At 36.2% G+C, this 12292-nt stretch overlaps 1 protein-coding gene across 1 annotated transcript in view; it reads left to right on the top strand.

Moving 5' to 3' along the window:
- The window catches only part of LOC149816961 (uncharacterized), a 32046-nt gene extending 20710 nt beyond the window's left edge, over positions 1–11336 (top strand). Inside the window, exons 8-9 of the mRNA XM_089986993.1 lie at positions 2493–2624; positions 10951–11336. Coding sequence (XP_089843119.1) covers positions 2493–2624; positions 10951–11034 — 216 coding nt within the window. The 3' untranslated portion in view covers positions 11035–11336. The remainder of the gene's footprint in view (positions 1–2492; positions 2625–10950) is intronic.
- Positions 11337–12292: the final 956 nt, after the last annotated feature.

The raw sequence follows: 12292 nt of genomic DNA, 5'->3' as shown, positions 1-12292 counted from the left end.
GGTTTTTGTGTGTTCTTAAGAGACTCACTTATTTCATGGAGATGTAAGAAGCAACAAAAAATTTCTCTATCCTCAACTGAAGCCGAATATCGTGCCATGACGACCACTACCATGGAAATTGTATGGATCCATCAATTGCTAGAAGACATGGGGATCACAATAGAAGGGCCCACCAAGCTGTGTTATGACAATAAAAGTGCAATTTATATTGCGAAAAATCACACTTTTCATGAGCGGACTAAACACATAGAGATGGACTGTCACTATGTTCGTGAGGCGTATCTCAAAGGAGTCATTGACCTTCCATATGTCACGTCAGAATATCAGTTGGCAGATTTCTTCACTAAAGCTTGTGTGCTCCGCGCTTCAACTTCCTCCTTAGCAAACTCTTGGTCATCCTGCCCTAAGTTTGAGGGGGGGTGTTAAATTATATAATCAACCATGTAATCTAATATATATATATATTTTATATATATAAGGTAATACATATACATATATTATATATATGTATATATATCTACTTATTATATATATAAAATATATATATATTTTCCTATTGATTAGCTGTAGGGGTAGTTTAGTCTTTTTACAATATATTCTTTTTTTAATATGTTTTGTAATTATTTTTCTTTTTCTTTTTCATTTTATTTTATTCTTTTTTGTAAAAGGTAGTGTGTACCTTGGAGGGGCCCACCATCTAGTCGTTGGGCCCCTTCCAATGGTCACATTTGTGACCGTTGGAGGGGCTCCAACGACTAGAAGTGAAGCCCCTCCAAGGCCTCCACTTCCTCTATTTAAAGGGGCTCTCCCCTTGTGTATTTTTATGGCTTTGGGTCAAAGCCCAAGCATTCAATAAAGCCTTTTATTCTTTTAGTGCATTTGTGAGATTGATTTGTGCTTTTTGTGCACTAAGTGTTCTTATTGTGCATGTGTGCACGTATTTGTTATCAAGAATGTTAAGGTCTTGATCTTAGTATCTTGTTGAAGATACCTTCACAAGTTGATGCAGGTAATTGATAGGAAAAACTCAAAGTTTGCTTTATATTTTTATATATGATAAAGTTTCTTGGATCCAGTACAGAATTGAGTTTTTCTATTTGATCCACTAGAAGTGGGTTACTGCTCTCTTATTTGGCAGATGCAGATTGGTGTTGAACCTTTCAGATAATAAGTACCATTTGTAAAGATTCTCTACAACAACAACAACTACGCCTTCATCCCAAAACCATTGGGGTCAGCGATATGAACCAAAAAAGAAATTCATTTGGGGTCTTCCACATGAATCCTTTTCCTCCAATCATTTCTATCCAATGCCATGTCCTCGGTGAGGTTCAAAGCATTCATATCTTTTCCTATCATCTCCATCCAAGTCTTCCTAGGCCTACCCCGACCTCTTTTAACTAATATATTTTCCCATTTCTCCAACCTTCTAACTGGAGCATCATTAGGCCTTCGCCGAATATGTCCAAACCACCGTAAACGATTCTCTCGCATCTTGTAAAGATTCTCTATATGTTATATTTTGTCCTCAACATAATTCTTGATCTGGATGACCTTAATAATCCAGTCCACCCAACTTTGCATCCTTTGTTGCTTCATCATAGATTTATTCATGGTTCAGAAATCCAAGACCCTAATTTTGTTTAAGGAACATTAATCCTAGTATCATACTTCTCTTAAGGTGTACTTGGGTTTGGGTAAGTGAAACCACAAAAGGGTTTTCATTCTTCCTGTAGGTAACATGCATTCCATTCCAGAATGGTCAAGCCTTTTATTGTATTCATCCAGCCTCATCTTAGTTTCTATTTGTAACCCAACATTTGGATGCTCAATTTCTTTCTGTCATTGCAAACTTTTGGAAAATCTATGCAGCTCGGTGGACAACTTGTCAAGCATGATAGGTTGTGGGTTGCATGTATGGACCTATCAAATTGGACCACAAAAAGGTAGAATCAAGGGATGATGTCAAAAGAAATTTAGGGTGCAACTTCAGCTTTTATCACGACATATACCATTGAATATAATCACACTCTTAATCCCAATAAAGCCTTCAACCCCTTATTAAGGAAATATACCAAAACCAATCTAAACAGCCTGGCCTTTTTTGTCTTTCTGTGCTTTTCGCATGCCATAGATAGCAAGGTTCCAAGTCTGTGTAACTGCATCACAGCCTTGTTTGTGTACTTATGATGCATGATCAAGAGTTGCAACTACAAGGAGGACCTTACCATGTCAGTTTAGAAGGTAGGCACCTGGTCTTCTTGCTTTATTGGATAGTCATTGTAGTTACCAGAGAGGAGGCATGTGTAGTTTAAGGTTCTTGTAAAATTGGTTTGGCAATTAAAAATTCAACATTACATGTGGACCAGCAGTGGTGGTTAGCTGGTAATTATTATTATTTGTTATTGATGGTAATTATTATTAATTCACTTCTTTCTGAAATATTTCTATTCATCATACAGTTTTGACATCGTTATATTTCTTTTTATCAGTCTTACAAGTTGGATTGTTGCCTTACCAACACTGATGCTCGTGTAACTGGAGGATCTGAGGATGGCAAGATTTTCATTTGGGATCTGGTTGAGGCATCTGTCATTTCAAGCTTTCGTGCACATGCCTCAGTGGTAAGGAGTCATGGTGTATGTGTCATGTGTCATATCACACCTGTTCATCATTTAGTAATGTCTTTGCATGTGTATTGGCTGTCTCTGCTCTGGTTCCAAATCTCCTTTGTATGATTCTTGTTGCTAGTAATATTATTGTTTTATGATAATGATGATGAATGTGATTGCTCGCTTGTCTTTGTGTGTGTGTGTGTGTGTGTGTGTGTGTGTGTGTGTGTGTTTCTGTGTAAGAGAGAGAGATGCCTTTCATCTATGTCAATATTGTTTCTTCTTGATATAATTTAGTTTTCATGCTTGGATGGTTAAAGAAGTAAAAGCTTCCTACACTAGGTTGATGATTCTAACTTGTAAATAATGCATGGTTCTGAAGACAGTGAACCAGTATTGGTGTTATGTTCACAGAAATTTAGATGGGCATCCACACAAACATACACATATTTGCACACACACAATGTGCCTGTTTGAGTTTGAACATTAGAATGTTCAAGTATATCCGCCGCTTTCATATTTTTATAGTGAAACATTACAGCGACAATTGTAGTTAGTTGAAACTGCAAATGCCCGTTCAAATTCTTCAAAACCTGGAATGTTAGATCATGCAACAAAGAAGTTAGGAAAAGTTGTAGTTGAATATACTGTGCTAAAGTAAAAATGTCATTGTTGTGGGTGTTCGATGGGGCTGTTTGCCGTACAAGGGGAATTTTCAATGGTTATGGTGTGTGGGGTATGGATCTGTCTAGTTTTGTAATTTTTTCCTTTTGTACCTGCTAGGGTTTTATGCCCTTTGTTATATATATATATACCTCCTTTTAAGAGTTGGGTACGAGAGTTTCAAGTGTATTAGGGATTAAGGTTTTGAGAATCCTATATCTCACCTTTGTATTTCCTCGCATTTGCTAGTGGATTTCTTGCTCCTCCACCCGTGGACGTATGCCGGAGTGCCAAACCACATAAATCTCATGTCTTCTCTTTATCTTGTAGTTTGATTTGTTTCGATTTTGCATAACAATTTGGTATCATAGTGGTTTTATCAATCTAGGGCTTCTGCAATGTCGACAACAAAGTGTGATATTGAGAAGTTCAATGGCGTAATGAGCTTCAGTTTATGGCAAGTGAGGATGCTTGCTATTTTGACTCAAATCGGATTGAGAAGGCATTGTTCGGAAAGGCGAAGAAGAGTCCCACCATGAGCGATGATGATTGGAACAAATTGGATGACAATGCCCTAACTGTTATTTAGCTCTGTCTGACGAATGGCATTCTCCAAGAGGTTCTTATGAAGAAGACGGCTGCTGATTTTGGGGATAAGTCAACATAGTTGTATTTGACAAAATGCATCACAAATTGTTTGGTCTTTAAACAACAACCGTATACACTTCGTATGTCTGAAGCCACACCCATTAAATCTCACATTAGTGAATTCGGTTCTATTATCATGAAGTTGAAAAACATAGATGTTGAGATTGATTATGAGGATCAAGCCCTTTTATCTTTGCTTCCCTCGTGTAAGAATTCCAAAGATACTATGATTTTATGAAAGGGAATCCCCCACAATATAAGGTTAAGACCAAGTTTATGAGCAAAGAGAAAATTGATAAAGAGTTGACTTTAAATGAAAGTGAAGATCGTTCAGTGAGCTCGGTTGTTAGGAGGACTAAGGAGAGAAATGTGAACAACTGCAAACATGAGTCAAAATCCAAGTTGAAACATAAGAATTTAACCTGTAACTATTGTCATAAGAAAGGGCACATCAAGTCTGAATGCTTTAAGTTGAAAAACAAGCAGCAGAAAGATGATGGTAAAGTTCAGAAAAAAAATGACACCACTGCAGAAGCTAGTATTGCACAATCAGATGATGAAGCTGACATTCTCTTAGTGACTGAAGATAAAAGTGGACCTAAGGATGAGTGATTCTTGATTCTGGTTGCTCATTCCACGTGTCCCAATAAGGACTGGTTCTCGAATCTATTGATTCTGGAGTTGTGTTAATGGGAAACAATGCCTCATGTAAAGTTATTGGTAATGGGTCAATTTGAATTAAGATGCATGATGGTGTAGTTTGAACTCTAACTGATGTTGGATATATTTTGACTTTAAGGAAGAACCTTATCTCTTTGGGCACTTTTGATGCAAATGGATGCAAGTTTTCGGCTGAAGGCAGAGTCATGAAAATCAATAAAGGTGTTCTTGTTGTGATCAAAGGCAGGAAGCCTGTATGTATTGCATGGTACTAGTGATACATGTTAAGGCATCAACTGCTATTTCTTCATCATCTCTGTGTGATTCAGATATTACCAAGTTGCGGCATATGAGATTAGGTCATATGAGTCAGAGAGGCTTGACTGTCCTGAGAAAGAAAGGTCTTCTGTGTGGCCAGAGTACAGGGAAGTTGGAGATCTATGAATATTGTCTTTGGAAAGTAGAAAAATGTTAGTTTCAGTACTGCAATTCACAGGACGAAGGGAACTTTGGATTATATTCATTCAGACCTGTGGAGACGTGCACATGTTACTTTCAAAGATGGTGCTCGTTATTTGCTCACCCTTATTGATGATTACTTCAAGAAGGTTTGAGTTCACTTTTTCAAGCACAAAATTGAAGTATTTAAGACATTTAAGCAGTGAAAGACTTTACTTAAAAAGCAAATTGAAAAGTATATCAAGAGGCTCAGAACTGATAATGGTCTGGAATTTTCTAATGAAGAATTTAATGAGTTATGTAAGAATCAAGGGATTCTTAGTCACCTCTTAGTTGTGAAAGCACCACAATAGAATGGGGTTGCAGAATATATGAACAGAACCCTATTGAAGAGAGCTTGATGCATGATTAGGTAAGAAATTTTTGGGTAGAAGTTGTTAATATGTCATGTTGTTTGGTGAATTGATCTCCCTCCACAATAATAGTTTGTAAGACCCCAGAAGAGATATGGTCCGGTTGCCCTGCTGACTATTTATGTTTAAAAAAAATTGGTTGTCTTGTATATGCTCATGTGAATAAAGGTAAACTTGAGCCTAGAATTAAGAAATATATCTTCCTTGGCTATGCATCCGGTGTGAAGGGCTATAAATTGTGCATCTTCAAGAAAAAAGGTATCTCATGATTGAAAGATGCAAGATACAAGGCACGATTAGTTGCAAAGGGCTATAGTCAAGTGCAAAGAGTTGATTTTAATGATGTATTCTCTCCTGTTGTGAAACATAGCTCTATTCGTATTTTGTTTGCTTTAGTTGCTATGTATGATATGGAATTATAGCGATTTGATGTTAAAACCAAGGTTGTTTGTATTGTACCATATCGTATGATATGGTACGATATGTATCCTTACTATAAAGGAAAACGATATGATACGAATTCGTATCGTGATACGAGTGTGTATCATATATGTATTGTACAATACAAATACAAATAGTATCGCACGATACGATACAACCTTTATCGTATGATATGGGCTGAACGCACTTAAAAAAGGGTCTGGATCATAATTTTACAGTTTTGGGTTTTAAACACCTCTTAAGGGTTGACTCCCTCATTTATGTAGATGCCATTAGAGGGGAACTTATGCACCCTAGGCGCCATAAGAGTGATTTGGGGGCATATTCGTGTGCAAGGAAAAGGGGTTTTTGCAATTTTCTCAAGAGTGCATTTGCACCATTTTTTTACTCAAGGAAGTGGGTTAAAGTAAAAAAAATCTTATTCTTTGCTTATTGAGTTTTTTTTTGAAAGGTGTAGCTGGTGCTAGTAGTAGTGTCGCCGCAGATACAAAAAGAAGATGAAGGAGTTCTTTAAGAGGAAGTAGAGCTAAAGGCTCTATTAAGTGTTTTTTTCTCTTAGAAATGTGCTTGGGGCGCAATCCGACATTCGTACTGCTATGACTCCTTAATATTTAGTCAAGCAGGCGAATGTCATAGTTGTCGATATTCGTACTGCTAGGACTTAAAGTTTGTAATGTGTATGTAAACTTGTTGTCAAATATTTGTATGTATGTCTATATTTTTATTTGGTATAATTGGTTATGTTTTATTTTAGATCTTTCGATGTCGTCTTCACGTTTATATCATTAGAGATGATTCTCCTTGGCGATATTGCAAAAGCATGGATGATGTACCACGAACAAGGTCATCATTGAGATGTGTGTTTTGTGGTGCTATTATTAGAGGTGGGTTGCATAAATTTAAGCAACATATTGTATGTCTTCGTCAAAAAGTACATCCATGCAATTCTCCATCTATTCCTGCCACTTTTCGTGTTGATGTTATTGTTGAACTAGAATCAATTAAAACAAGAAGATTGCAAAAATGTAAAGAAGGATTTCCAACCATTATTCCATATTCTAAAAATGATGATGATAACCCACTCGCCAAAAAAAATGCGAATATGAAGAGGTGGTAGCGCAGCAGTTGGATGCAACAATGAAGATTTTTTGTCCTAATTTTTGGCCTATAAAAAATAGGATCTTTATAGTTTAGACTTTAGATAAGACATTGTTACATGTGATGTTTTTAGTTATCATAAACTCTCAATAGTTTAATTATGACTTGACATTTTAGTATGACTTGGATGTGAATTTAATATTGTTAAGGCTTTAATTGTGTTTAAATTATGTAGTTGCCTTTTATTTACATTGTCAGTTATCAGTTGTGTGGTTTGTTTTATGTGTTATGATTTTTTTTAGAATTTTTGCTATTTTTTTTCTTATTTTTCTTGATTTTTAGGGAATTTTTTTATTAAAAATTATGATTTTTTATGATACGATACTTATCTTATTTTGGGCCTGACCGATATGGATAATGATACAATACTGACAGCCTTGGTTAAAACAACTTTCTTACATAGTGACTTGGAAGAACATATTTATATGCATCAACCTAAAGGCTTTGAGATTGAAGAAAAAAAAAACTTGTATGTTGAAGAAATCTTTGTATGGATTAAAGCAGTCACCAAGTAGTGGTATAAAAAGTTTGACTCCTCCGTGACCTATTTTAGCTATTGCGGAAACAAGTATGATAGTTCTACCTTCAAAAGCTTCATGATGGTTTATTCTTTTATTTGCTTCTTTATGTTGATTGCAGTGAAGGACATATCTAAAATTAAGAAGTTGAAGACACAATTGAGCAATGAGTTTGAAATAAACGATTTGCGACCAACCAAGGAGATCCTTGGTATGCAAATTAAGAGGGATCGTAAGGCAAGAAAGCTATATTTGTCACAGAAGAAATATATTAATAAAGTTCTTGAGCATTTTGGCATGAAAGATGCCAAGCATGTAGGTACTCTTCTTGCTTCTCATTTCAAACTTTCAATTGCTTTATCACCTCAAACAAATAAATAGGTAGAATGTATGTTAAATGTGCCCTATTGTAGTGCAATTGGTAGTATTATGTATGCTATGGTGTGCACACAACCTCACATTTCACATGCAGTTAGTGTGTTGAGTAAATACATGACGTGTCCTGGAAAAATCATTGGCATGCACTGAAATAGATTCTTAGTTATTTAAAGGGTACGTCAGATGGTTACTTGAAGTTTGGGATGACTAGTGATGGTCTAGTTGGATATGTTGACTCAGATCATGCATGATGGTCTTGATAGATCACTTATTGGTCATGTGTGCTCTTTAAGTAGTGCAGTTGGTTGGAAGATTACTCTACAACCTACAGTTGCTTTGTCTACTATAGAGGTCGAATATATGACAGTGATTGAGGCATTGAAAAAGACTATTTGGTTGAGAGGTATATTTGGTGAGGTTATTGAGTCAAGAGTTTACTATTGTTTATTGTGATAGTAAGAGTTCTATTCACTTGACTAGAGACCAAATGTACCATGAGAGGACAAAGCATATCGATGTCAGGTACCATTTCATTTAAGATGTTATTGCACATGGTAATATTCTTGTGAAGAAGATTGGTACTGCTGACCAAGGTTGTAAGTAGTATATCATAACTAGTATCGATCGGGTCCAAAGTAAGATGTATCGTATCGTATCATATCGTAAAAAATCATAAATTTCATTAAAAATTCTTTAAAATTCTAAAAAAATAAAAATATATGTATAATACAAGAACATAATTTATTTATGTAATAAGATTAACTAAATATAGATATGTTCTTAAACATTAAACAACCATGCATTTGGTTGTGCAACAGCCACACATCTAATCGCCACAAATACAATCGGTTAAGACAAAATAATGATACATTCAAAAGCCAAAAAGTTTTCATAACTCATTGCAAAAGTTCAAGTTATAGTTTTTAGTTACATAATGTCATGCTAATGAAAAGGCATAAAGCTAGAGTTCAGAAACATATAATAAAAGTCTTCTTCAGTGTTAAACTTCAACTCAGTGATTTCTTTCATTTATTTCATCGTTCAGTAGCTTGAGATGATGATGGGTTATCTTCATCTTCTGAATCAGGAACCACCTCTAGCAATTTCTTTTCCGCAAATGTTGCACGTACTCAATTTTTTTTTTATCATCTTCTATAAGACTAGTAAGAAGCTCAACATGAATATCAGTAGGAATACGATGTGTACATAATTTTATGGTGGAGTTTCTATGCCCCACAACATAACATTAAATCTAATCCTTTATGCATTACAAAACCACAAAAGTTGCACTTCATTATTCCTTTTAAACACATCTCCAAGTCAACTGGTGTACAATATTTCAATGCAGGATCCTTTAGGAGGTATCCTCCGAGACCTCCACCCTCCATCAACTTTTTAGAGCACGGATTACTAAATTTAATCATTACAAATATGTAAAACAATGCTCAATAGCACACTTAGGGACAAATTTTGAGTTCTAAGGGCACAAAAAATGGGATTAAGGATAAAAAAAATTAAAAGTAAAGTAATATCTTCTAAAAACATCAAAAAAGTAATGAGCTTACCCTCCTACTTCAATCATACACAAATGAAACAAAGAACGAGGATTTTTTACCTTGTCTCACTTCCTTTAATGAAAATGCACTCTTGCGTGAGCAAACCGCAAGTCCTCTCCCTTGCACACGGATCTGCCCCCAAATCACACTCACAACTCCTAGGGTGCGCGAATATCCCTCTAAGAGGTATTTAAAACCCAAAAAGAAAAAATTATGATTTGGCCATTTTTAAGTGTGTCGACACTGTATCGTACGATACAATACTATATGGGCATGTATCATACGATATATATGATACAGATACAGATACGATACACACTCGTATGCCGATACGAGTGTGTATCGTATCGATTTTCTGTATAATAACAATACATACAACCATGTTGCAGACAATCTAGTTGACATGTTGACCAAGTGTCAAGTTCAAGCATTGCTTGAACTTGATTGGTGTTTATTGTTCATGGAGTTGAGTTCTTTTGGAACTCTTGTGGAGAAGGTGGAGTAAGCTTGTTTGTGTGAGGATTTTGATGGAATTCAAGTCAAGGTGAAGAATTATTGTGGGTGTCTTGAATTCTGGACCTCCTTCGATCCATGACAAGATCTGAAAAATATTTTGTTGACTGTACAATGGGAATTTTCAATGGGGTTTGTGATGTGTGGGGGCCCTCGCAGTATGGACCTATCTAGTTTTGTGATTTTACCCTTTTGAGAGTTGGTTATGAGAGTTTCGAGTGTATTGGGGTTTAGGGTTTTGAGAGTTTTGTATGTCGCCTTTGTATTTTCTCATATTTGCTAGTGGATTTCTTGCTCCTCTTTCATCCATGGACGTAGGCCTGAGTGCTGAACCATAACGTAAATCTCGTGTCTTCTCTTGTTCTTTTCTTCTCTTTATCTTGTAGTTTGTTTGGTTTAGATTGTGGTTGCATAAGTCACTGAGTGAAACCATGTCTATTGTCAGTTCATTTGTTTTCAAGTTTATGTACCATTTTAAAAATTCTACAAAAGACTTTTATTGCATGTGCATGTACGCACGGACACACACACAAAACATCATGCTCTTGTATTCCTTTATGCAAACTTCTTTTAGTCCTACCTCCAATAACCAGACACTGAATGCTGCAGTCTTTCAACCATCATCTCTGTTCGTTTCAACCAATGAAGGTTTGATTCTCAATCTTTTGTCCTTAGAGTCCAAATTATACATTAGAACTAGAACACAAAAATCATTAATTATTACCGTTTTTGTTTGTTGTTATCAGCAGCAATAGCCCTGAAACTACTTCTATAAGTAGAACAGTAGAATGCTCTGTGAAAACTAACGATGCTTTGTGGAGAATGCCTTCTGAAAGCTAACTATGTGTTTTATGCGTTGTCTGACTGATTTTTGGTATTTAGGAAAACCAACTTTAAGCTCGCTGACCTTTTTCTTTTCGTTTTTTATTAGGTGACCAGTGTGAGTTACCATCCAAAGGATGCTTGCATGATAACATCATCCATTGATGGCACAATTCGTGTTTGGAAAACTTGAATACAACGTGACCGGTTCTGTGCACAAAGTGTAGGCATGTTGGTGTCAAAAGCTGACCGATTGATTCAAGCACACCCGTTGCAATCCATCTCCTATTGAGGCTAATGTGTAGAAGACAACACCGAGGCAGTCATATAATCATACTGTCCTGCAAACAAAGGAAGAAATCTGGTTTGCAGTTGAAGGAATGTGAACAGGGGCATGTTTCCTTTTATTCACAAGGATTCATCACACCATTACAATGTTTGTCACTGTCATCCCTTGTTTGCTTAGAGAATATTCATAAGTGCCACCATGATTTTACAATTTCCTGCATTTGGAAATCCCTATTGTTAGTAGGAACAAAAATTTCAGGCACTGATACATACCAATTTGCATTGTCACCTAGATGCAGTATTTCTAGACTTTTCGAGTTTGATATCTGTCCACCTATAACTGCACTCAGTTCTTCTCTTCTAACAAATGGTTTTTAATCAAAATAGTTAAATAGGAAATCCATGGAGAGGGTGAATCTCCCATACAACTAGAATTCATTGATTCCCCCTCTATGCTTTTCCCAAATTCCTTAAAACATCATTCCTATCAACTCCCTACAAAGTCTTTTCTTTCTAACCGCAACAAAGATATTTGACAAGTCCAAGGGATCCTTGGACTTTCGGTGGGATTGGTACTTATTCCCCTCTTGTTTTTTCATAGATAGGTTGCTAATCTCTGGACCTTTTCATGTGAAGACTCTCAACCAAAAATGGAGGATTAGGCCAAGGTGGTTTAGGCTCCTATCAAAATCCAGGACTATGTAGGTTGGCGTTAGTGAGTGTTACCTGGTTAGAAGGCTGCAATCCTGAGCCCTTTATACCATCTAGGCAGGCCTTGAATATGTCCATTAGCCTCGGATATGTGTCCACACTGTTCCGGCCTGATTACAAAGATGGTCACATCTGAGTAGGGTGCATGGGGATTGGATACAGGCATGACCGTGCTTTGTCCGAATGCAAATCCGAATTCCTTCCGAATCTCAGTATGGATCTGAGTGAAATCCGATAAAAGAAGGGTTAATCTAAATCAGAAAAAGGTATTGTGGTCATGCCGGATCTGGTAAAATAAAACTGAAAACAAACTCTTAACATGTAAAAGGTTCAAATGAACTGGATATCATCTGAATCGAAACATAGCTCCAACATAAAATGCCAACCTGAATTAGATTAGGTTCTGAAAATAATCTGATTAAGCAAATCCAAATCTGATGTGAATAGGCATC

The sequence above is a fragment of the Nuphar pumila genome, chromosome 14, assembly GCF_984573655.1.
Source record: "Nuphar pumila chromosome 14, dmNupPumi1.hap1.1, whole genome shotgun sequence".
In the NCBI taxonomy this organism is placed as follows: domain Eukaryota; kingdom Viridiplantae; phylum Streptophyta; class Magnoliopsida; order Nymphaeales; family Nymphaeaceae; genus Nuphar; species Nuphar pumila.
Note: the sequence above shows the minus strand (reverse complement) of the source record. Positions and strands in the feature narration are given on the sequence as shown.